Source organism: Carettochelys insculpta, chromosome 2 (assembly GCF_033958435.1).
Source record: "Carettochelys insculpta isolate YL-2023 chromosome 2, ASM3395843v1, whole genome shotgun sequence".
NCBI classification, from domain to species: Eukaryota; Metazoa; Chordata; order Testudines; family Carettochelyidae; genus Carettochelys; species Carettochelys insculpta.
In genome coordinates, this window is record NC_134138.1 from 66,059,644 (window position 1) to 66,086,926 (window position 27,283).

The 27,283-nt window shown below is 46.1% G+C and overlaps 1 protein-coding gene across 2 annotated transcripts in view; it reads right to left on the bottom strand.

Moving 5' to 3' along the window:
- Nucleotides 1-27,283, bottom strand: part of C2H8orf34 (chromosome 2 C8orf34 homolog) — a 253,423-nt gene that overhangs the window by 144,044 nt on the left and 82,096 nt on the right. For both annotated transcript variants that reach the window (XM_074985740.1, XM_074985739.1), the window contains exons 6-7: nt 9,416-9,588; nt 349-515 (exon numbers count right to left, since the gene is read on the bottom strand). In XM_074985740.1, coding sequence (XP_074841841.1) covers nt 349-515; nt 9,416-9,588 — 340 coding nt within the window. The remainder of the gene's footprint in view (nt 1-348; nt 516-9,415; nt 9,589-27,283) is intronic.

Below are 27,283 nucleotides of genomic sequence, written 5' to 3' on the forward strand. Positions count from 1 at the left end.
TTTTCCCCTCTATTTGCAGCTAGACTACACCATTACTCGGATCAAATTCACCATTATGTATAGGCACACTACATATATATAAAATGGAAGAGAAAATATATGACATTACCTTAGCTTAAACACCTGAGACTTTTAATATTTTACAGTGGACTGACAGCTAGAGCGCATCGTTAGAATTTTTCCTATACAATCTAATATTGATAAAAGGCTGCAATAACTCCATTAACTTCCATGCATCTACTGCAGATTTACATCTACATTCCAGATAGCACAATCTGGATCCACTTTATACAATATTAGAAACAGTATGGGAAAAAAATACTTGCTTGAATTAACTCTTTTAATTACCTAGCAGTTCCATTGCATCATCTTCATTGTCAATATCTTCTTCTGTCACTGAGGGAGCTGTGCTTTGGACAGAATCAAAAGAGTCCTGGGAAAGCATTGCAGCCAGTAGCTTCTTATGTTGCTGTTGCTGCTGTTTTAATCCTTTGGTCTTCGGCTCCATCTTTAAACTGGGTGGGGAAGCATAACCTCCTTTTACCATTACTCCCTTTACAAAGAAGTATCTTCACAGCAGATATTTCATTTACATGAGCAAATGAAACCATTCCACTGATAGACTAATCATTTTCAGTTTCTTCTGCTATTATAAACACTCATGCAGAAATTCTTTACCCACCTGACATATTGCCTCTTTCCCCACAGGCATTTGTGACTGCTGTGCAGTTCAAGCCAAGAGACCACAAATTTAACCAGCAAGAAGAGAATGATAAGGCACAGCAAGAGAAAGACTGAAATTCACTCCAATATTGGCCTAACAAATCTGTCAATATCAAGATCCTGGTGCAAGGCTCTGCTCTTAAAACAACAGAGGCTGACAACCTTTCATCATGACCTTAATATTAAACTTGAAGTTCATGTCAGTTGGGGAAACAGCATGGTGCCATGGCTTGGCCACTGGAGTATGAATCACAGACTCATAGGACTGGTAGGGATTTTGAGAGGTCTTCCAGTCTAGTCCAGTGCACTCATGGTAGGACTCAATATTATCCAGACCATCTCTGACAGGTGTTTGTCAAACCTGCCCTTAAGAATCTTCAGTGATGGAGATTTCACAACTTTCCTGTGCAACACATTCCAGTGTTTAATGACACCTGAAAGTTAAGAAGCATTTCCTAGTGTTCAACCTAAACCATCCTTGCTACAATTTTAGCCCATTTCTTCTTGCTCTGTCCTCAGAGATAAGGGAGAATATTCTTCTCCCACCTCCTTCTAACAACCTTCTATATACTCGAAAATGTATGTCCCCTCCCAGCCATCCCCAACTTAAAGAAAAAAAATGATTTTTTTTCATTCTTCATTTAAAGGTCAAGTTTTCTAGGCCTTTAATCATTTTGGGTCTTCTCTGGACTTTCTCCAATTTGTCTACATATTTCCTGAAATATGGTGCCGAGAACTGGACTCAATATTCCGGCAGAGGCTTAATAAATACAGAGTAGAGCTGACAACATGCCTGCTAATACAGCCTAGAATGATGTTTCCTTTTTTTGCAACAGCGTCACACTGTTGACTCATATTTATTTGGTGACCCACGATATGATCCTAGATCCCTTTATGCAGGACCTCTTCCTAGGTACTCATTTCATATTCTGTCAGGTGACTTGATACAGCTATATACAGCTGTATAGCCATGGCTGAGTCATTTGGGGTAAATTTAGAGCCCCCCAGTCCTGTTTCAAAAACTTTTCGATCATAGAAGCCAAGGCCCCACTGAAAATGAATCAAGATTAGTTGTTTCACCTCCATGGGTGCATCTACACAACAATTAAAGCCATACAGCACAGCTGCAGCTGGTCCAGGTCCATTGACTCTGGTTTGGGCTGTGGGGCTAAAAATCACAATATAGATATTCGGGCTTGGACTGCAGCCTGATCTATGAAAACCCCCATGAGGCCCAGTATAATGGGCTCTTACTGCAGTGTAGTTGTACACTGGATTCGCTTTCCATCATTTCCTGGCTGAACTGTTGAAACAGCTAACTCAAAGAGAAGGCCTATTTCTTACTAGGAGTAGGAATAGTACCTAGGATATCAGAGCCTCCCAAATATGGTTGTGTAAAACTTCAATTAAACACACAGGAAAAGAAGGAAAAACAAGCTACAGTGTTTAAAATAGAAAAAATAACTAAGGTTTTTATTTTAATAGTACTGCTTCTTCCCTTGGACTTCATCTGAAGAGAGCTTTTACTAGAAAAAAGCAAGTTTGTCTGATAATCTCTTAGATGTTATTGAAGACCATAATGACTGTCCTTTTTGAGGAAGAAAGAGTAGTTAATTGCAATTGACTGGATACGTCATTTTTGCTCTTGTTATTTAAGTCCAATTCCACTTTCCAGAAAACAAAACAAGACAGACACACACACAAATGGAGAGCTAAGAGAATAACAGAGAAAAAAAAACTTCTGTTTCAGGTGCTGGCATTAACTTGCAGCCTCACTGCAGGAAACGCACAGGCACAGCACACAGTCTTGTGAGCCACTCTGAGACCTAACAAACTTCTTCTAACATAAGGCTGTTGAGGGCATTGCTTTTAGGTCTCTCTTTCAATGTTTCAGGTTATGCAGTCTTGCCTACCTAAGCCAGACTCTAATCAGACAGGAAAAAGGAAAGAAGATAGGAAAGAAGACAAAATAAGGTAAGGAAAGGGAAAGGACTCATTTGGGGACAGGGAGAAGATGAGACACCCCCACCCCATTTCCACCTCTCATGTGGTGTTTGTGATTCAGACCAAGCTGGCACCTCATCAGGCTAACTCATGGCCCAGCCTAGTCAGGACATCTTTCAGTATTAGGATAAAAAAATGGTTCTGGGATCCGAGGAAACAGCTGCCTCCAGTAGCCAATTTTTCCCCACAAACTCTCTTCGAGGATCCACAAAGAGTTTGGTGGTCAGAATAGCCAATCACTTCATTACGCTTCATTAGTTGACAAACTAATTTCCAATACTTCAATTTTGGTTCATAGATTTTAATTTCATACTATTCTTGTTTAACAAGCATGATCATAACACAGTCCTTAAATTATATATGTAGGCTTTTTAGTTTGGAATAATCCCCCTTGAATTTTTTCCCATTAACATTTGTTGTTATAGGTAAGGTGATCATATTTCCCTGTGCCAAATACAGGACACCTGGAAGGGGGGACATCCCAGCTGTGGCTGCCAAGCAAGTGCATCTCCCTGGCTGCCCCATGCCACGGGGCACCAGAACACGGAGGAGCTCCCCACTTGCAGGGGCGGATGCCTTGTGGAAGGGAGGGGTTTTGCTGGCTGCCCCTTTCTGCGGGTCTCCAGGAACAGGGCTTTTGCCTTGCAGGGCTGCTCCCCGGCTCCAGCAGTGGCTGCCCTGTGGCGGGGGGAGCAGGTGTGCCCCAGCTGTGTGGGTGGCTACAGCTCCTGGCTGCCCCATGCTTCCAGCAGCCAGGAATGGCGGGACCTCCCCAGCTGGCCCCTGTCTGAGGGCAACAGGAACAGGGTTGCCACCCCATGAGGGACCTCCCTAGCTGCCCCACGTCTCAGCTCACAGACAATGGGGTTGCCACTCTGCCATGTGCCCCCCTCAGTTGCAGATGGTGGCTACCTGATGGGTTCAGCTCCCCAGCTGCCCCACACCTTGGGGCACTGGCAATGGGGTGCCGCCCTACAGAAGAACTCTGTGGCTGCCCCATGCCTTGGGGTGACAGCAATGGTGCTGCCTCCCCAAGGGAAAGCTCTCTGGGTGTGTAGGTGGGGCTCCCTAGCTGCAGAGGCAGCTGCCCCATGGGGAATGGAAGGATCAACTACACAGGAAGCTGTTCTGCAGTGGGAATTGGACTGCCTCCTCACAGTGGTCTCCCCAGCTGCAGGGGCAGCTGCCCCATGGAGAGGCTGCTCAGCACTACTGGGGCACCAGGTACCCCTCAAAATGTTAGAGGTAGGGACAAAACACACTTCCCTACCCCCGCCCCCAAAGTACCCTGCCTTACCTGTATGGCAGAGCCCGTGGCTCCCTCTCCTGCTGCATGTGCTGTCTGGCCAGCTCCTGACTGATTTTACTGCAGCTGAAGCTGTACTGACTTGGGGGGAGGGCAGCTCAACAAGGGGAGTGAATATATGGGACAATCAGCCTATTTTTTTAAAAAAGGCAGGACACCTGCCTAAAATACAGGACCTGTCCCAGTGAAAATCGGACAGACAGTCACCCCACTTATAAGTTACTGTGATACTTTATGAACTTTCACTCGTTTTTCAAAGTTGAGGACTCAGTTAGGGTAACTTTGTAGGTCCAAACAGATCAACAGTATGAACGAGGTGAAATTTATTTGTGGGAGAAAAAAGTAGTGGACCACAAGGCTGATTTCTCAAGGAATGGGGAACGTGCAGGGAACATGTGGAGTTTGCTTCTGCACACCCCAGCAAGAATGATTCATCTTGTTTGAGTAACAATTCCTCTTTTATACAGTAAAAGGTACAGAAAGCTAGGAACCTATGTTTTTTAGTGTCTCCTCTTCCATTGACTAGCATTATTTCTATGCAGTCCATGACCCTTATCAATCATAGAATCATAGAATACTAGGACTGGAAGGGACCTTGAGCGGTCATTGAGTCCAGTCCCCTGCCCTCATGGCAGTACTGTCTACGCCATCCCTGATAGACATTTATCTAACCTATTCTTAAATATCTCCAGATATGGAGATTCCACAACCTCCCTAGGCAATTTATTCCACTGTTTGACCACCCTGACAGTTAGGAACTTTTTCCTAATGTCCGAGCTAAACCTCCTGTGCTGCAGGTTAAGCCCATTGCTTCTTGTTCTATCCTCAGAGGCCAAGAAGAACAAGTTTTCTCCCTCCTCCTTATGACACCCTTTTAGATATCTGAAAACCGCTATCACATTCCCCCACCCACCCATCTTCTCTTTTCCAAACTAAACAAGACCTGTTCTTTCAGCCTTCCTTCATAAGTCATGTTCTCCAGACCTTTGATCATTCTTGTTCCTCTTTTCTGGACCCTCTCCAATTTCTCCACATCTTTCTTGAAATGCAGTGCCCAGAACTGGGCACAATACTCCAGCTGAGGGCTAACCAGCGCAGAGTAGAGCGGGAGAATGACTTCTCACATCTTGTTCACAACACACCTGTAAATGCATCCCAGAATCATGTTTGCTTTTTTTGCAACAGCATCACACTGTTGACTCATATTTAGCTTGTGGTCCTCTATAACCCCTAGATCCCTTTCTGCCATACTCCTTCCTAGGCAGTCATCTCCCATTCTGTATGTGTGGAACTGATTGTTCCTTCCTAAGTGAAGCATTTTGCATTTGTTCTTCTTAAACTTCATCCTGTTTATCTCAGACCATTTTTCCAATTTGTTCAGATCATTTTGAATGTAGACCCTATCCTCCATTGCAACCCCTCTCAGATTGGTATCATCTGCAAACTTTCTAAGCATACTTTTTATGCCAATATCTAAATCATTGATGAAGATATTGAACAGAACCTGTCCCAAAACAGACCCCTGCAGAACCCCACCTGTTATACCTTTCCAGCAGGATTGAGAACCGTTAATAAGTACTCTCTGAGTATGGCTATCCAGCCAGTTGTGCACCCACCTTACAGTAGACCCATCTAAGGATCAAGAACTGGTATCAGTAACCTAGAATCAGGCAGCCACCTGGAAATGCTTGAAAGTTAACGGCTGTGATTAAGAAACATACCTTAGGAATAGGGGAAATACCAAACCATTCCAACCCTCAAGCCCAGACACACGCCAGAAATCTGGAGCCCACCCTACCACACTGTAGAGACAAATACAGGAAACGTCTCAGAACACAGAGAGAATCACAGAATCATAGGGCTGGAAGGGACCTCAGGAGGTCATGTAGTCCAGCCCCCTGCTTCAAGCAGGATCAACCCCAACTAAGTCACCACAGCCAGGACCTTGTCCAGCCGGGACTTAAAAACCTCGAGGGATGGAGAATCCACCACCTATCTCTAGGCAACGCATTCCAGTGCTTCACCACCCTTCTGGTGAAGTAGTTTTTCCTAATATCCAACCTACACCTCTCCCTCTTCAACTTCAGACCATTACTCCTTGTTCTGCCAACTGATACCACTGAGAACAGTTTCTCACCATCCTCTTTAGAGCTCCCCTTCAGGAAGTTGAAGGCTGCTATTAAATCACCCCTCAGTCTTCTCTTCTGTAAACTAAACAAGCCCAAATCCTTCAGCCTATCCTCATAGGGCTTGTGCTCCAGACCCTCAATCATTTTTGTTGCCCTCTGCTGAACCTGCTTCAAAACATCCACATCCTTTTTATACTGGGGGGCCCAGAACGGGATACAATATTCAAGACGTGGCCTCACCAGTGCCAAATAGAGGAGAATAACTACTTCTCTAGATCTCCTCGAAATGCTCCTCCTAATGCACCCTAGTATGCCGTTAGCCTTCTTGGCTACAAGGGCACACCGTTTACTCATATCCAGCCTTTCATCAACCAGAGAGTGGGGTCAGATGCTTGACTTGCTCATGTGCTCCAGTCAGGGAGTGGGGATGGAGGCTTGTTTTGTCCACCACTGCATGTGCATTGGTTCCACATGGCTCCCAGAAGCAAGGGCAGCCAGTGGGCTCTTCATGTTGTCCTGCCCCAAGCATTGGTTCTGCAGCTCCCATTGTCTGGGACAGACCTGCAAACAGGGGGGATGAAGAGGGCAGTTGCACCCAGGCCTGGCTTTTCAAAGGGGCCCATCACTCCAGCCACTGCCTCTGCCAAAGTAGCACCAGCAGGGATGGGAGATCCAGGCCCCTTTGAAGTGCTCGGCAGCACTGCTCCGCTAGTACATGTGGCTGTGAGGGAGTGTGGCGGTGCCAGCACTGTGATCAGGCCAGCTCTGAGGGCTGACTGCCTAGGCCCCAGCCTTCCACCCCTTTTGCCCTGTCCCTTCCAAAGTATGAAGCCATGTCCCCTCCCACCTTTCCCCAGTCCTGTTGATTTCCCTTATTTCTGGTGAGAAGCAGGAGTACTAGCGCCAACAGAAGTGCCCTCTGAGTTCAACTTAGAGCCCAGACATCAGATATGCTAAATTAAACTCTGGAAGATCAACTGCGGCAGTGTTGACCTTCCACAGACAAGCGCTCAAGACATTTAACAATTCATGAGGGACAGGAAAATATTGAGCCAACAGGGGTTATGACTTTCCTCTTCTTACTGTACAGGGTTAGTTTACAAGCTTAGCATATGTAGGTACTGGTAAATAATGATCAAGGAACTACCAAAATATTTGTCTTTACATTTATCTTTAAATTATTTCATCATGTTTATAAATCAGCTTTTAAAAGATTTATATGGAAACAGAGACTGTAAACTACAAAATGCCTTCTGTTTTCATTACAAGTAAATTGTGATCAAATTACTCAACTACTAACAGTTTTAATTAAATAATAGAGTAAAAGTGTAATTTAGATGTTACAATCTACAAAACACATAGTTTAATATTTCATTAATTCTAATTAGCCCTATAAATTCAGAGCATGCTGCTCCTAGTACTTAATGATGTATTATATGTACATTCAATTAAAATTAATTATGTATTATCTTTGACTATACAAGTTAACTTTGACCAACAGATATTGCTGTTTATAACAATCACATATTGAACGATGAAGGGGATGCCACCATGTGTCCAAGAATCAGCCCCTTACTGTGGTGGTGGGGAAGCGGAGCAAATTGTTTATGATGTTGGACATTGCTTGAAACCTTGTCACCAGGAGGTATGCTCTGGCCTGTGTTGAGTCCAGCAGTGCCCTTACACACTATTCTTTGTACCGGCATCAAAGTGGACTTTGCCTTGCTAATGAGAAGCCTGAGGTGTGTGAAAGTCTGTTTTATAAGTGAAATGTGTTCTTGAACTTGGGGCTCTGAATGGTCCTTGATCCACGTATGGGAAGAGTTGAATATGGTTCCTGCAGAAGAAGGCAACAACCACTGCCATGTATTTGGTGAACACCCTCCAGCAGCCAAAAGCCCAAAGGTGAGGACTGTAAACTAGTAGTCACTCACATTTGCCAAGATATTTCCTGTGAGGGGGGTAAATGGCTCTATAGAAATAGGCATCCCAGCACTGACCCTGGTGCCAGTGCACTGTGCACCACGGATGACAAACTCCTTTAAGCTCTGGGTTCTGTCTTTTAACGTTCTTTGTTTAAAAAGTTTTGCAGATTGAGCAATCATCCTTTTGATGTGATTCCCCCAAACACTTTGAACATGAAGTGTCGGAGTCACTCTTAGGCAAGTGTACACCACAATCAGTGCATCAAAAAAAAAAAGCTATTTACACTAAGATAACTATTTGCACCACCAAGAGAACAGCTACTGCGAATACAGGTGCAAGGAAGTTCCAGCTAACACCAAGGAAAGAAAGGGAGGCGGGTCAGCAGGGCCCTATATTGAGCGCCATAAAGGTGCCATTCCTGGGGTTGTGCAGGCCAACTGTGCAGCTATCTACTAAGAGAAAAACCTGCTGCCTACCATACGTGTGCCCACAAGCACCAAATATGGAATGCACATGAACACTTACTCAAAGAAAACCTTACCAGAACCAAGATGCTAAAGTGAAGAACTGAACATAAATAAAACTGGGCAGGGGGAAGAAAAATTTTGTGCTAATAAATCCTGTAACAATACAAAGGAGTGTTTTCTTGACCTTTTTATACAAAGTACCCCTCTTTAAAAAAATTTGTAAATACACCCAGATTTCTCTCGCATACCCCTAAAGATGCACACACCACCAGTTAAGAAACATGGTCCTAAGGTAATCTGAGGTCTTGAAACAAGTGCCATTCAAACTTTCCAGATTCCTGTACCCTTTTCAGGAGACAGATTTGTTTTGCATACCACCAAGTTACACCTCACTTAAAAACTACTTACTTACAACAACATGTAAAAATATCACAGAAGACTACTACTGCAAACTTGCAGACTTTCTGCCATTTTATCATCCAATAAGCATTTGCCTCGACAGCATTATCCCTCAAAAATCTGAGGCATAACAATCTGTCGACAGCGTACTGCTGATAAAAGAGCAGTGTAGACACTTCTGTCAATAGAGAGGACCTCCAGTTGCCGGACAGCCCTCTTTGCAGAGCTGCTATCCCGCTTTCTGGCACCAGAGGGCAGCGCAGTCTGGTAGTTCTCTGTCGACAGAGCAAGATGCAATCGGTTGGTAGAGGTTCTGTCGACAGATGCTTCTAGTGTAGACATAGCCTATATGAAAAATGATACACCTCACATTCTTGATCCTTAAAATTGGATATTATATAATTTTTAAAAAGTTAGCGAGACTATGAGAAGGAGTCGTTAATTATAAAACAAAAACTCACCTTCCTCCAGGACTGCTGCTGCTATCCTCACTATCCCATTGTTCAATTTTACTTCTTGGTACTGGAGGTTGCAACATCTCTGCAGCCAATGGATCTGCATCGTTCTCATCGCGACCAACCCATTCTCCAATCACACGAGGTTTTAGAAGAGGAGCATTAAAACCTGTTGCATCCTGAATAGAGACAAAATCAAAAACAACTCTACACTGTCCATTCTTAGTGATGTTTATAAACTGACCAAAGGGAACAAAATAAAAACTTACTGCTTCACCTCATATATTGATGCTTATTGGAAAGTATATAATATTACAAGGTCAAAGGCCTGATTCAATGTCCACAGAGACTAACGGAAAGATTCTCAGTAAATTCAATGTACATTGGATTAAGGCCTTTGCTCCAGAGAGTTGACCATTTTAATGCTCAGAAACGAGAGCTGAATATTTTTGGTTCAGTAGCTGAGCCTATAAAACAAAACATAAAAACATTGGGGACTGAATGAACTGTTTTGTTCCATGTGGGATAACTGTTCCTCTTAGTTTTTAGTTTCATTTTGTTTTCATTTATTTCTTTTACCCCTCTAAAATAAATATAGCTAATTTACAAAATAAAATGCCATTTCAAAATAAGGCCAAAATGCTGTATTTTAAAATGGGGATGTGAAATGTTTTAACTTTCCCCCCTTTCCACCAAAATTATTCTCCAACATCATGCATAGTTTTGATCCACCCAAAACTTTTTTTTCCAGCAACTAATTTGTCTGAAAAATTTCACCCAACTTTACTTAGAACTTCATTTTGCCTTTTAAAACCAAAAGTTTTGGAGTAGTAGGTGTCCTTTACCCCTGATCTGGCTTTAAAACTATATATTCTTCATAAAACCCTCCTTTTGGAAGTATCAGTGCTTCAATTATGTCAAGCAAAGAATGAGATCACTTGAATACTGACAAACACAGAGAAGATGGTAAACTTTAACTTAACATTATCTCTATTTTGAATTATGAATTCAGTGTGAAAATCTTACTAAGAAGGTAAATCAACAGGCTATTTTTATGGAATCATAAAACCCTAGAGCTGGAAGGGACCTCAGGAGGTCGAGTCCAGCCCCCTGCTTCAAGCAGGATCAACCCCAACTAAGTCATCACAGACAGGACTATGTCAAGCTAGGACTTGAAAAACCTCTAAGGGTGGAGATTCCACCACCTCTCTAGGCAACACATTCCAGAGCTTCACCACCCTCCTGGTGAAGTAGTTTTTCCTAATATCCAACCTACTCAGCTCCTTCTGTACCTTCAAACCATTGCTCCTTGTTCTGCCACCTGTCATCATTGAGAACAATCTCTCCATCCTCTTTAGAGCCCCTCTTTAGGTTGAAGGCTGCTATTAAATCATCCCTCAGTCTTCTCTTCTGCAAACTAAACAAGCTGAAATCTCTTGGCCTCTCCTCAAAGATATGTGCTCCAGCCCCTTAATCATTTTTGTTGCCCTCCGCTGAACCTGCTTCAGCACATCCACATCCCTTCTACACTGGGTGGGGGGGAGGAGGGGGGCACTAAACAGGATGCACTGCTCCAGATTTGGCCTCACCAATGCCAAATAGAGGAGAACAACTTCTCTAGGTCTGCTCGAAATGCTCCTCCTAATGCATCTCAATGCCTTCCTGGCTACAAGAGCACACTGTTTACTCATATCAAGCCTTTCATCCACCATAACCCCTAGGTCCCTTTCCGCTATACTGCTGCATACCCAGTCAGTCCTCAGCCTGTAACAATGCTTGGGATTCTTTTGTCCCAAGTGCAGGACTTTACACTTCTCCTTGTTCAACCACATCAGATTTCTTCTGGCCTAATCCTCCAATTTATCCAGGTCACTCTGTATCCTCTCTCTACCCTCCAATGTATCTATCTTTCCCCCTAGGTTAGTGCCATTCGCAAACTTGCTGAGGGTGCAATCCAGTCCCTCATCCAGGCCATTAATAAAGATGTTGAACAACACCAGCTCCAGAACTGAGCCTTGGGGCACTCCACTTGAAATCGACTGCCATCCAGATATTGAGCCATTGACCACTACCCGTTGGGACTGATCATCAAGCCAGCTTTCTATCCACCTTACAGCCCAAGGATCCAATCCGTACTTCCTTAACTTATGGGCAATAATGTTGTGGGAGACTGTATCAACAGCTTTTATGAAGTAAATGTATATTATATTCACTGACTTTCCCATGTCCACAGAGCATGTTACCTCTCATTTTAAAACAATCCCGATGGGTTTTTTTCATATATTCCCAAATCCATAATTAAAACCTATTCTATTTGGCTGATGTTCTGTGCATTACAATAGGCAATAAATAATGTGTATAAGGTGCCATTGTAATTCATTGCATTTTCAAAACCAGAAGCCATATTTTTTGACAACTTGCTGTAAGTTATATGGTGGAATAAGTAGGAGACTAAAAAACAAAACCCTGGAAATTAAAAAATCTTTACTGTTTCACAATATTGCATTTGGAATGTTAACAGAATAAATAAATGGCCCATATGATTATGCAGATTTTGTGAAAAGATACTCTGCAAGCCTTTCATATTTTCTCAGTGCTGTGCGCTTATATGTAGAGTGAGAGTTGGAGAAGAATACTGGTAATTAGAAAAAACAATTATGCTCCAGGATTGCCATTTTGAATTGTGATAGTTAGCCTGTTCTCATCGAATGCCATTCCTATGATTTTGTCTATATTATGCGATGGACTGATTCTGCAGTGATTGGTGGACTGACCCATTTCTTGAATCTGCTTAATCGTGATAAATCGATCTCTGAACACTCTCCTGGTAATGCCGGTAATTCCACCAAAATGAGAGGATGACCAGAATTGATGGGATAGCAGCCCCTGCTGACCTTACCACATACAAAATGCCAAGGTGAGTATGTTCAGATTGATGGTGTGGGGGGGCTGAATGTAGACAAGGTTTAACTTATGGTATAGTCAAAGTTTGGTTTATTAGTGATGATTCATAATATGAAATCAAAGTGTTTTGGTTCTCTGTGCCTTAAGCATTGAGTCTGTTCTGGTATGGCTATGGTCTGAAGAAGTGGGTCTGTCTCACGAAAGCTCACCTAATAAATTATTTTGTTAGTCTTTAAGTGCTACTTGACTGCTTTTTTGTTTTCGAAGTGTTCATAGTGACTGAAATCTGTAAATCATGTCTACTCGGTTAACATGGCCAAATCAAATGCAGGACTTAAAAGACAAAACCTGAAATTAAAAATATTTCAAACTCCAGGTCCTACATTCGTTGATTATGAGTGTGAGGCTGCATCTACACTACAAGATAAATTCAAATTTAAGGCAGTTAGCTTGATATTACCACGGGACTGTCTTCACTGTAAATACCATTACCTTGATTTTGGAAGCCCTAATATTGAGATTACAATATCGCTGTTACCTGACTGGTGTAGCATCAAGCTCGAATACAAAAGCTCAATTAAAGGCCAGTGTGGAAGCACCACATATCAAAATTGAATGTATTGGCCTCCAGAGGTGTCCTGTATGTAATCCACAATGCCCTCACTGCTCCACTCTGGCCACTGCTCTCCAGGTGTGCCCAAATTAGATAACAGGAAGACTATGAATTTCAAAGTGGGTGCAGCAAGCCTGTGGCTGTGGGTTAATGTATGTATGAGAGCCTGAGAAATGTTTTTTTTTTCTTTGCAATTAGCACTGTGAGCGCACTTACCCATTACAGACAGCCGCTGCAGGGAGTTCATGGTTCTGTCTCTACATTTGTTATTTTTTTCTTCACTGCCTGGCACCAGCTGCTACCCCAACACACCACATGGCAACAAGGCTGCTGTGGAGGTTGTGATTATACAGTAAGGACTCAGAGTACATGTACTCAGAGTGCGCAACCCCACCCTTCCGTGTCTGACCCTGACCCCACCACCTGGCCCGGTTTAAACCACCTGCAGGTGGCTCTGATTCAAGCTAGCCCCCACCAGCTCTGGTGCAACCTCCCTGCTGGCTCACAAGCTGCTGCCATGCCCCCACCCCACCACCGCCCCACGCGGCTCCAGTGCGATCCCCCTGCCGGCTCACAAGCCGCCTGCCCCCCCCCCGCCCCAGCACGGCTGCGGTGCAATCCCCCCTCCAGCCATCAGCTCACCACGCAGGCACAGCTCTGCTTCCAGCTCAACTCTCCACCTCCCGCACAGCCCAGCTCACCACCCACGCTCAACTCCACCCCTCACCCTCCTGCAGCCCTAACCTACTCCAGGCTTAGCCCACCTCCGCGCGCCTCCCATAGCCCCAGCCCACTGCCAGGCTTAACCCTCCCCAACTACCAGCACCACCCCAGGACTTACCTTTCTGCTGCTTCCCCAGCTGCAGAACTGTGTTCTGCTGGGGAAAAAGCCGGACCCCAACTTTTGCAAAATCCGGGTTTACGCGAGGGTGCGTGGAACAGAACCCTCACGTACTCTGAGACCTTACTGTATAAGACACTGAGGAACTTCTCAATGGTTTACACTTGTGTGTTAACCCCTCCACTCTCCCGCACAGGCAGCATGCAGTCGGGGTCTTTCCTGCACTCAGCCACATCACATGGGTAGCTCCCAACCCAATAAAAGGATGTGCCTGCCATTCAGTGCTGACAGTGCTGCTAGGCAGCACCGTGTCTTAGCCTGCATACACTTAGGGATCCCCAGCAGCTAAGATAATCAGGGGCTTGCAGCCTCCTGGGAGGGGGGAAGTTTCCCACAGCAGCTAAGATAATCGGGGGCTTGCAGCCTCCCGGGGGGAAGTTTCCCCTGATGGCTAAGATAGCCAGGGGTGATCACTTCAACTGGCCCCTCACTGAACCGCTCCATGGCCCTAGAAAGGGACTAGTGGTGCTTGCTGCCACTATGGCGATGTCTCCCCCAGTGGCTATGATAGTTGAGGGCTTGCAGCCACTGGGGGGGTGGTAGGGGGTGGAAGCCCCTCACATCTCTAGAAAGTGGCCCCCCACCAACATTTTTGGGGGCTTTATGACACTGGGGCAAGTCTCTCCCAACAGAAAATGCTGCATACTAGCTGCAGCTGGGGGGAATTGTCCCCACAGCTGTTAAGATACTCAGGGGCTTCCTGCCAACCAAGAAGAAACCACCCTGTGAATCCCCACCATGCCCCTAACAAGTGGCCCCCCACCAAGAATCCCTGAGTTGGCAATGTCTGTGTAGCAAAGAGGAAAGCCAAAGACCTTCTTTCCTACATTCTTCTATCCTCTTTCTTCTAATTTTGACAGTCTTTTCTTTGTGTTGTTTGCAGGGATTGGATGCAATGATGGGAGAGACGCTCAGTGGATGGCCAGTAGTTGAAAACACAGCTGTTGCACAGAACCCTTATAGGGCATCAGACAGGCAAAGACCCTCCACTCAACAACTCTCATTTTTGAAAAACTTTCCTATCTTCTCTTTCTTCAAGCTTTTCAGTATCCCTGTATTATTTTCAGAGATCAGATGCAATCACAGAAGGTGGGACCCTGAGTGGCTGGCCAGTTGAGAATTCAGCTACAGAAAGAAGACATTTCTGTAAACTTTGCCACCTCTGTGGATGTCCTACTTTTCCTTCCTTCCAACAGGGAAAAAGGACATTTGCTTAGCATGGGAGGGGAATGAGGAAAATGCAGCGTGGGAAGATTAAGTCAAAAATCAGCAAGCATATCCAGAATGCTATGGGGATGAGGGAACTGTGGGATAGGTTCCCACAATTCACTATTGCAACAGTCAGTGTTTGCCAATTGAGTGTGTCAGCAATGAGTCAACCTTGTGATGAGTATGTGGGGAGATGAGGATGGTCAAATTCAAACTTGTAAATTACAGAATTATAAAATCATTATTAATAAATTCAAATTTATTGTGTAGTGTAGATGCAGCCTGAGAGAGAGAGAAAGCGAATTTTGTTCATGTAATAGATGTCTGACCCTGCACTATTCTAGGATTTTCCTTGTGTAGTAGAAATACTCAGTTACATGTTTAGGGCTGTTTTAGGTCCCTTTGGAATGGCACAAAAGAATGAGCCAGCAGCCGACCTTTTATGATCTGAAACCCTGGTGTCCCTGAACTGCTTCCTCCTCTCCCTTTTGGCTGTACATTATGAAAAAGGGGTATTTGTGTTTTATATCTATACACCCATCTGTAGGTGGACACGGCTATCACCACATCTGAGGGAGGCCATGCTTCTTTGTAGTCTGGCCTGCTAAAGTATTCTCCCACAGGAAGAAAAACAAGGAGGAAATTAATGGTTCTCAATGGGACTTGACTGTCAAGAGAAACGCAGCCATGAAGAGCCAGGGATCAGAAGTTTATATGCTCAACTTTTAAGCAGGGCAGGGCAGGGCAGCCATCAGGCAGAGGTGCAGCACCAGCCCAGTCCATAGAGATCCAGCAAAGGTGAGCACCAAAAGCAACGTGAAGACTCTGGTAGGTATGCCTGATGAGCACAGGCCTCCTGCCCTAAGGACAGGGACTGCTGCCATCCCAGGGGTTGGGTCGCTTGGGGGACATGGACCTGTCCAACTCAGGGCCCTAACAGTGTTGACATGGTCAGCATGGATCTGCCTGCAACATGCTGACCATGTATCAGGCCAACTCTCAACACTGTTGGTTGCTTATGTTCCATGAACTGCTTCTTACTCTCCCATTTCGCTGTACTTGGCCAGAGCCTCCCCAGGATGTGATACAAAGGGTAACAGTACCAGCTCCATAGTGTTGGGAGTTGTAGGGCTTTCTGTCAGTGCAGGCTGGTCTCTCGAGCAGCAGCAGTTCTCCTTGGGGTCCCATTCCAGCAGTGGGGAAGAGGCAGCTCCCTTCCAGTTGAGCTGCTGGGCTGACTTTTATACTTCCATTTCCTGCTGCAGCCCTCTACTTCTGTCATGCAGGGCAAGACCATCCTGGCTTCACCCACCAGGAGGCTTGCAGCATTCCCTCCACCACTGAAGGAGGCCATGCCTTCTTGCTACACCATCCTACGGTGGTCCCAACACCGCAGTTGGCTTCCATCCATTCAATCAATTAACTTCCCCAGTGGAGACTCAACTCAGAATCTGTGTGTGGACTCCTGTTCCTTCTAGATTATTATGAGTTGTATTACCATAACACCTCACTCCACCCTTCCTGTGATGTACCACCGTGTCAGTCTTCAAGGCTTATTCCTGGGGCTTAAGACTGTGTTCAGGCCTCACTAGGTCCCTGACTTGGTTCAGGATGGGGTAACAAACAAAGGCAGTTCCAGGCACAAGTCATTAGGCCCAGGCTGTGGTTCTGGGAAAGTCAACAAACAAACAGCAGCTCACAAAGGTGACAGGCCAGCAATGCCAGGAATGTGCCTAAAACAGCAAGAGGGGAGACTACACACACAGGTTACAGGTGACGGGGTTGGCAGCCCTACTCACAGAATGGCCTGGCACTGCGGCCAGCAGGGATCCACACCACAGTACACTGACCCTGCTATCCTTGGGCCACATCCAGACTCCCCCCTGCCTCTGGCTCATCCCTTACAGGGCTGCAGGCTATGCTTCCCCATGCCAGGATAGAGTGGGACCTTCACCCCAGCATGTAACTCCTCTATGGTGAGGCCCAGCAGTCCAGGCCATGCTTCAACCTCCTGCAAGCAGTACTGTCTTCCCAACCTGGGAGCTGAGATCCAGCATCTGCCTTCTCTAGTGCCTGGGTCCCAACTGGAGTTCTGGCTGGGGCTTTTATGCAGCTAGTCCCTCCCCTTGCCTTCTGGTTCTGGTTCTGCTCACCTGGGTTCCAGGAGGGATTCTTCCCCCTCTTGGACAGTGAGCAGCCTCCTCTGCCACAGTCTAATTCTGCACAGAATTCCCTCACAGGCCCACTGATGTCACTATTTAGGTGATGACATTTCACTGAAAGGTTGAGGAGCCACGCCAGCAATACTGAAAACTACTTTTAAATTGAAACACCAGTGGTTCAAAAGGGAGAAAACTATGGGGAAGAAGAAAGGGAGTTTGCACATTTTAGGATTGCTGCTATTTTTGTTATTTGGAAGTCACAATTTTCTGAAAAAATTAAGTGGGTTTTAGTTGTATGAATTTGGTAGTAAAGCCATCAGATGGCAGAGTAGTCAGCACAGAAATTAAGGGATGGTGGTCTCTATCACTTGACAGATGTGACCCATGTCATGTGACTAAAGGGAGGAAATAAAGATTAGTGATTTTCTAGTGCCACTATGCCATGCTTTTGTTGCTCCCAGTCTGAAGAAGTGTGTGTGTTACCCATGAAAGATCATAACCTAAAAAATGTGTTGGTCTTTAAGGTGCTAAAAGACTGCTTGTTATTTGTGAAGCTACGGATCAACTCAGCTACCCCTCTGAAACTATTTCTGATGGTATGTCTCCATTTGCACTTGACCGACAAAACTTTTGTCATTAAGTGCTTATCCCTCCGTAAGAACGCCAGCCTGTTCTTTGGAGAGGGAGGCACCTTGTCGGCAAAAGTCCTAACTACCTGCATTGACACAAGCTGACTTTTAGCAAGAAAGCCAGGTCGACGCTTAGCCCATGTCTACACTTGGCCCAAATTTCGAAAGGGCTATGCTAATGGCCAAATCGGAGAATACTAAGGAGGTGCTGAAATGAATATTCAGCACCTCATTAGCATGTTGCCAGCGGCAGCACTTCAAAAGTGCTGCGTTTTGATTGCACATGGCTCATCTACACAGGGCCCTTTTAGAAAGTTCCCGCAAACATTGAAATCCCCCTATTCCTAGTATTCCTTAGTGTTCTCCGATTTGGCCATTAGCATGCCCTTTCGAAATTTTGGCCACATGCGGACACAACCTTAGAATGTGTGAAGACATTAGCTGGGTCTACACGAGTGCCCTTTTGAAAGGGCAAAAATCAAAGTTCAGTGGTTGAGATAGCAGCCATCGAAAGGGAGCACCCAAAGCCATTATCGGATCACCATTTCAATCCACTCTTTCAAAGTGCCGCCGCAGTCTTTCAAAAGAGAGCGTCCACACGGCTCCAAGCCCTCTTTCGAAAGAAGGGAGGCAGGAAATGCCCTGGATGGGGTCCCACGGCTGATAGGCCCTTCTGGGGCCGCAGCCAGCCGCCCCCTTTAAAGGGCCTCTCCCTCCATCCCCTCCTCTGCATGAGCCGAGTGCTGCCCAGCTTTTCCTAGCCTTGCAGAGCCCACTCATGCCCACAATGGAGGCACAGCGACAGCTCCTGCAGGACACCCTCATTATGGGCACCCTGCTGGCAGTGCTGTGCACTATCACCGCAACTGCACCCAATCTCATCGGGTGGCTGGGCGGTCCCCCAGGGGCCATGGGGCTCCCCCACCCAGGGCACCACCAGGTGCCCCCCTGGGTGCCCTGACACCTCTGGATGCACGCCAGCAGCACCAACTGGTGGGAGAGCCTGGAGCTGGGGGAGTAGGCAAGGAAAGGTGGCTGCAGAACTTCCACATGTTGAGGCAGACCTTCGAGGAGATCTGCCACTGGCTCGCCCCCGCACTCTGGCACCAGGACACCTGCATGCGGCCAGCCCTCACCCCAGAGAAACGGGTCGCAATCGCCATGTGGAAGCTGGGCACCCCAGACTCCTATCGCTCTGTGGAACAGCAGTTCAGGGTGTGCAAGGCCACCGTCAGGGCTGGGTCACACATCCCCCCATGGGTAGGTAGGGGGGCTGGGGTGAGGGGAACCCAGTGCTGCAAGGGTTCAGACGGGAGGGGGGCCGGGGGCTAGATGGGGTGGGGGCCGGATGGGAGGGGGGCAGAACAGGCCCAAGGTGGGGTAGGAGACGGCTGCCACACCTGCACTAGAGCACGCGTTCCCCCTTCCCCTCCATGCAGGCCATCAGAGCCAGCAACTTGCTGCTGCTCCATAGGGTCATCAGCCTGAGGGATCTTGACAACACTGTCACCAGCCTCCAGGACCTGGGCTCTCCAAACTGCATCGGCACTTTGGATGATACACACATCCCCATCCACTCCCCACCACACAGCACCAGCCAGTACATCAACAGGAAGAGCTACCATTCGGTGCTGCTCCAGGCCCTGGTGGATGCAAAGGGCCAGTTTACCGACATCTATGTGGGCTGGGTTGGCTGCACCCACAATGCCCAGGTCTTCTGGAATTCCAGCCTCTGCCAGCGCATGGGGGCCAGCACAATCGTCCCTCAGCAGGAGATCCCAGTGGCAGAGGACATCACCATGCCAGCCTGCATGGTGGCAGATGCAGCATACCCCCTGCAGCCATGGCTCACGAAGCCATACACGTGACATCTCGACCCCACCCAGGAGACATTTAATCAGCGCCTCAACCACACCCACAATGTCATGGAGCGGGCCTTCAGGCACCTAAATGGGTGGTGGAGGTGCCTGCACACATGGCTGGAGGTCGGGGTCCTCAACGTGCCCCAAGTGTTGGGTGCCTGTTGCATCCTCCACAATGTTGTGGAGGGAAAGGGGGATGCCTATGCCCCCGGGTGCGGCCCTTTGACCGGCGCTTACTATGAGCAGCAGGGCACCACCCCAATCCGCCAGGCCCACCAGGACAGGCGCTGCATATGGGAGGCCCTCAGGCAGGCCTTTGCCAACTGCCACCTCTGACCCGCATGCACACCCACATCCCACGCGCATCTACCACCCACTGTCCCCACCACCACCACCCCTTCCAGCACCACACTCACACATCCACCATACCCCTGACCATCACAGCACGGAGTGGTGAACATTAAAATAAACGTTTATCTAGACCATTCTCGGTAACTATGTACGGTGGGGGACCTAACCTGGAGGGGGAAGAGTGCTTATTCCAGGGAGGGGTGGTGGGCCATGAGCCCCATTGGCCCCTGGAGCCCTTGCCTCCCCGGGTGCAGGGTCCCCGGCGGGGAGGAGAGGGTGTGGGGAGCACTGACAGATAAGGCCGGAGAGTGGGCCCAGTGGGGGTGGAGGGTGCAGACTCGGGGAGGTGGGGGGGCAGGAGGTGGGCAACATTGGCCGCATGGTCCCGGAGGGTGTGGCCAATGCCCTCCAGCATGGTCAGCAGCTTCTCCCAGGCTGCCCTCCGCCACTCCATCTCAGTCTCGGTGAGCTGCAGGTGCTGCTCGGCCACCTCAGCCTGGCACTGGCTGGCCGGGTCCTCCTAGGCCCAGTGGGGGGGGCCTTCCAGCCACAGCCCCAATGGCGCACTGCATTGGGTGGCATCTGGCCACCTCCAAGGGCTGTGGGGGCGGGGCTCTCAGGGACACAGGACGGTGCAGGGCTCTCCCAGCCCACGGATAGTGTGGCTGTATGGAGAGGGGGACAGCATGTCAGTAAAGTGCCCCAGATAGAGGGGACCTGGCTGTGGCCCACCTGCCTGAGCCCACCCCATTGGGCCCTCACCGCCCCAAAGGACAGTGATCTTCCAAGGGGCACCAACCCACCCCCAACGGGCTGGGCCTCCCGGCCCAGGGGTGCATCCAGGGGTTTCTCATGCACGTGTCCCTTCCCAGCCTGCGGTGTGCAAGCCTCAGGTGCTGTCCAGCACTGACCAGCCACCGCCCCATGCAGCTTGCGGCGCTGTCCACTGAAGGCGGGTGCTGGGCAGCGCTGGTGGGCCACCGCGGGGTGCCGCATCCCATGTGGGGGCTGGCCTGTGTGTGGCCTGGGACCACTGGTCCTGTGTGTGGGCAACTAGCCCTTGTGCCACTCCCACCCTGTGGAGCAGGTGTGCGCCCCTCCACGTACATACCGGAGGGTCCCTCGATGATGTCCGTGGATGTCCAGCTCCCAGTCGCCCAGCTGGAGGAGCGGGAAGGGATGACGATTGTGAGGTTCCCTCCTCACTCGACCACTTGGTGGTTCCCTCGCCCTCCTAGGTCCCTGATACAGGCTGCTCCTCCTCCTCTGGCTGCAGCTGCTTTGCTGAGGTGTCCAGGAATGCTGGGGGTGGGGAGCTGTCCCGGGGCCCCAGGGTGCCCCAGAGCTCCCAGAAGAAGGGGCATGTGGCTGGAGGTGCCCTGGAGCAGCCGGCCTGGTCCCTGGCCCAGACACAGCCCTGCTGCAGCTCCTTTACCTTGGAGTGTACCTGCTCCACAGTATGCTCCGGGTGGCCCCTGGTCTGGAGGCCCTGAGCCAGGCGGCCAAAGGCAGCAGCATTGTGCCACTTTTAACCCCCATGTCGTGCAGGAGCTCCTTCTCCTTCCAAAGGGTGAGGTGGTCCTGCAGCTCCTGGTCTGTCCAGGAGGGGACCCTTTTTATTTTCTCTCCCTGGGAGCCCTGCGGGGACTTGGGGTGGGGGGAGCATGGAGCTCATGGGGGCTGGCTGCTGGCCAAGCTGCGGCGCTGGAGCATGGGGCTGGAGCATGTGTAGAGGCTGCTTCTAGCACGCTCTCAGCTTCCTGCCCATGTGTTTCCTGCATGCGTACAGCTTTAAGGCAGCCAGACGCAGGGACCATAGAGCTCCGCTGCTGCCAGCTGGAGTGGCCCCGCACTCCAGCTGACCGACACCATGGCAGACCCGTACTTCCAAAAAGCGGACTGTGGAGTGTCTACACATGTACTCTTTCAATTTAGTATTTCGAAAGGGGACGATCTTCCTGATCTGGGACTGGGGTTCGGATTTCAACATCTAAGTCCCGTTCTTTCCTTTCAAAAGATAGTGTTACACGTGTGGACGCCCCTCCCGCTTATTTTGATGATTTGTGCACATGTAGACACAGCTATTATGGCTTCCCTTACCCCTCCAAAGTGCTTATTAATAGTTCTAAGCTGCTCTCATCCAAAGGAGACAGAGTGAAGGGGAGTGGTAACTTATACTTAGTTAACAAATTGGTTTTAGCTGTTGCCTTAGATTTTGATGAAAATTGCGGTTTACCAGATTGGAAACATTGAAAAGACCCTGAAAAATTCATATTTTTTCCTGTCCCTGCCTGCAACATACAGTGTGAAATTTTCTTATGATTATTTAGCATGTGAAAGGTGTTCACCCTTTCTCTGCTGGCTTTCATTCCAACAGTTATAGGAACTGTGCCATCTTGTACCTCAGCATATTTCAAGCTCAATTTAATAAAGAACTTGAGCAAATCATGTTATGCCTCACCTTTGCTACCCTTGCTTCCATTTTCAAATTGTGTTAGATCAACACACATCGAAACTTCAGTGACCTAATTTAGTTCTTTTCTTTCAATGTTACAGCTCATCACAGTAAGGGTGGTAAACAGGAAGCGGAAGAAGGGTGTACTGAAAACACTAGAATGTTTAATTTGTAGTCAGGTTTTTGCCTGCATCTCCCATTTAAGTGGAATGCTAGATGAACAAAAGATGAATTACAAAGGTCACATTACTGCAGAGTTCACACTGCAGGGGGTCAACAAGAGAAACTATCCCACCAACTGCCCTTATTCTTCTCAGCCAAGATAGAGCAGGGTTGACTGCAGAATGATCTGTAGTCGATTTAACAGATCTTAGCTAGACACGTTAAATCAACCACCAGTGGATCAATCTCAAAGCATTGAACTGGGCTGTAGTATAGAAATAGGCTCAGTCTGTAATCTTAGCCATATACACGCATCTTCCATAAAAAGAAGAAATTGCATCCAATTTACTTGAGTCCTGTCAGAATGTTCCAGAACACTGTTCTAGCACAGTTTTTGAGGAGCTAGAACATCTCTCAGTGCTTCTGGTAATGTGTGCTGCCACTTGTCGAGCGCAGCTCTCTCTGGTTGTTTAAAGCTGAGAACTGTTCTTTGTAGTTTATAATTTAATGGATACTGTACCTATAGGTGCAATTTTTGTATTTACAGGATGGTCTTAGAAAACTGAAAGGTTGCGGATGGTGGTGGTCAAAACTTATCATTTCCTGGGACATATTAACCCTTGCATGACTCTTAATCACTGACCATTCAGCATTCTACAATTACTAACCATTGTCATTAAAAGTGAATGAAATCAATAAATTTCTATGCACTGTTGCCAAATCTTACAATATTATTGAAATCTCACTTCATTTATTCATTTTTCTGTAAAGCCCCAATTCTGAAAACCTCTGATTCAGAATGTTAGCTTTATTTTTAAAAATAGCCCTTACATTTAAAGCTTGAAAATGTGATGCAAGGCTCAAAAATCAAAAGGCAAATGAATCTCCCCAGTTCATTGTTGTTTAAAATAGTCATGACTTCTAAACCACTCTTGTGATTTGAGGAATCTTACTGATTACATTTTGGAAATGTGCGGTTGGCAATACTACTATTACATCTTGTGCATAAAACCACATTTAAAATTAGACACTTTCATTATAAACACGTCGGACCAACATCTAATCTCTGCATTGTAAATGCACTTGGCCTTATTCTTCTCTAATGTAAGCTTAAACCAGGCACTTGAATCACCCCTGGAATAATATGGCAAGCAGAGGGGGCCCATGGTAGCAGCAAATATGCTTGAAGAGGTTTGCAGCAGCAACAAAGTTGAGTGTCTGGAGCAAGCAGTGAAATCCCAACGTGGAAAGTTCTGACCCAGGGTTAAAATGAAACAAAGTTCTAGAAGCTAATTCAACTCATTCTGGGCATTCAGCAGGACATTCACAGAGTCAGGCTTCATTTAAAATCTACTCTTTCCTGGTGGAACCTAGGGATGGTAGTGGCTCAAATAGCATCCAAAATGCAGCAGCCCACACCGGAGGAGCTGGAGAATCAATGAGCCAATCATACTTCCAGGAACCTTTCGGGCAGTGCTGCCCCACCCATGAAACAACAAGTATGGCACAATCCAGCTCCTCCTCTACCTAATATGCTTTTCCCCCATTGGCTTACCCACAAACATTGCTTCCATCTCTGGATGCCTTCAGCCACTTACAAACCTTAAGGTAACCTCCCACAATATTTAAGAGGCTGCACAAGCAACCAAGGAAAGCCAACGTACAACTTAGTAAAAGATGTGCAATTAGTTTTTGCCTATAATCACACACCCTTTACCCTCCCCCCCCGCTTTTTTTTTTACACTGACAATGCTACTAAAATGAATACCTCACATATTTAGGATGTAGATATGAATAAACATTGAAAACATTTTCAAACAACTGAATTTCCTTTAGAAAACAGAATCAGGGCTATATATTCCAGGAAAGAATTCAACTTGGTCTTTAATAACTAATTAGAAGATGGGTTTCTAATACAGCACTCTTTAGATAATGTATCTTGAATTTTAAAAATACTCAAACTGAGTTTTTTGGGGGGGGGTTGTTTTGTTTTGTTTTGTTTTTAAATATTCCCATTATACTGAGCAGGATCTTTTGTGGAATCCTGAGCCTAAGGACAGCAAATCTGCTCAGCCTCATCTCTCCTCCTGTGAAGTTGTGTGTAATGAAAATTACGCTACTCAGGAGATATTTTATACTGCTGAAGAAACAGAGCAGCTATAGCGGTGTTATTGTTTCTTGTTTAATACAATTAAGCTGCATCTACATGGCCCCTCTCTTTCAGAAGGGGCATGCACATGAGCAAGATTGGAAATACAAATGAGCTGCAGATTTAAATATTTTGTGCCTCATTTGCATATTCTGGTGTGATCTGGCTTCTGAAAGAGCTATTTCCAGATGCCAAAGCACCTGTGTGGACAGGGTTCCTTCGAAAGTAAACCCCACTTTTGAAAGCAACCTTCTTCCTGTTTTATTTCAGGAAGAAGGGTGCTTTTGGAAGCTGAACGTCCTTTCGATGGAACCCCATCCACATAGGTACGTTGGCTTCTGGAAATGGTTCTTACTGAAGTCAGATCATGTGGGAATATGCAAATGAGGCATGAGATATTTAAATCCATGCCTCATTTGCATTTCCAGGCTCACTCATTTGCATGACCCTTCCAAAAGGGACAGGCCATGTAGACACAGCTTTACTGATAAGCATTAGAGGGTGGCTCCTTCTGTAGCTCAAAGGTCAGATTAGATGATCACAGTGGTTCCTTTTATCTTTAATATCTATTGATCTGTGAAACAGAACACCTCTCCTATAGTCTCTTTCTGTGCACACTTTGTTGCCTTTGCTTTCAATGTTAGCTTTGCTTCTTCTCTTACTGAGAAAATAAAACCTTTTGCAGGGATCAGTAAAGGATTTGTCTAATCAACAAAACTACCTAGACACAAAGTAAATATAATGGAAAAAGGAATGTTATGCAAATAATCTTTTTCAATTATAGTAATTTTAGGAATTTAAGACAACGTGGGTGAAGTAATATATTTTACTGGACTAATATCAGAGGGGCAGCTGTGTTAGTCTGTGTCTGCAAAAACAACAAGAAGTCCTGTGGCACCTTACAGACTAACAGATTTTTGAAGAATTAGTTTTTGTGGGCAGTGGGTCTTTGTCCACAAAAGCTAATGCTCCAAAAAAAAAAAAAAATCTCTGTTAGTCTCTAAGGAGCCACAGGACTTCTTGTTGTTTTTTATGGGACTAATTTCTGTTGGTGAGACACACAAAATTTGTTGACCTGAAGAAGAGCTCTGCGTAGCTCAGAAGCTTGTCTCTCTCACCAAAACAGCAGTTCAAGAAATTATATTACTTTACCCACCTTGTCTCTCTAATATCCAGGGACCAACAGAGCTACAACTCTATTGCATTAAAAATGTAATGTTATTTTCAAAGTGATGGTTTCTCTTTAATTCCTTCCACTTTACCTATTTTCCTGTGAAATACATGATAAAGCATATGAAATGCAGTAAAGGTGTCAAAAAGTCTGCATAACTGAAAAATACAGAAGATTTAAAACGAAATTATTTCAAAATGTTCAAATTTTTAAACACAGTTAAGTAGCAAATAAACTACCTTTGCTGAAATCTTTTTAACAAATCAGTATCTTAATAATGTCACGAGTACATTGCTTCGCATGAAATGGTGATTTTCACACTGAAACATAACGTGAAAATATTGCATGTTTTCAGGCATAAAATGCTCTTCATTGAGATGAATAAGTAGTTTTAGATACTTCCTCAGAAATAAAAAGTATGTTGGTTAGTAAATTCCCTTTCACTCAAAACGCTTCTATTCTTCAACAAAAAAGTGACACTTCACAGATTTATGACACTCAAAGCAATTATGACTGGCTCACTGATTTCAGTACAAATTATTCATGTCAGGATTTTAGCAGTAGATCTTTCATTTTTATATTTCACAAATACTGCCAGACACAGTCCTAGGTGTGAATCAAAAGTAAAAAATAAAGGCTCAGTCCTGAAATGCTCATGCACATGCTTAATGTAATCAACAGGGTTACTTGAGTTTAGAATACATATTAGCATTAGAAAGATCAGGGCCAAAACACACAAAATGTATGCATAAACACCACCATTTGTACATAGCCGCCTCGTATTTCACAAGACTCCTTGGCAAGAATCATCATGCCTCCCTGAAGGATCTGTGTTGGAGAAGTCTGTCCAGCACTCTCAAGTGGCCAGAACTGAGGCGCTCATTTTACATTGCATGCAACTGTGAAATTAATATTCATGTTGTTTTTATGCCACTTGCATACCTAACCAGATTTTGAACTAAACAATATTCCTAAATATATTCACAAACAGCATAATTATTTAAATTAAATTTTTATAGTTACCCAAATATATGACCTCAAATCAAATACATTTATACTTTTAGGAAACATTCAGCTTTAGCTATACTGTTAAAATTACCCCTATAGACCACATTAAGCAAAATAAGATGTACAGCTCAATAGCTTTTTATGTGGCCGGCACTAAAGCCAATTAAAGTCAGTGGGACACTTTGGATCAGGCCCATAATGCACATGAGGCCTGTCAACAGCCCTACATAGCAAACTCCCCACTGAACTGAAAGTTAAGCACATGCACAAAGACTGCAAGATTGAACACTTACTGCTT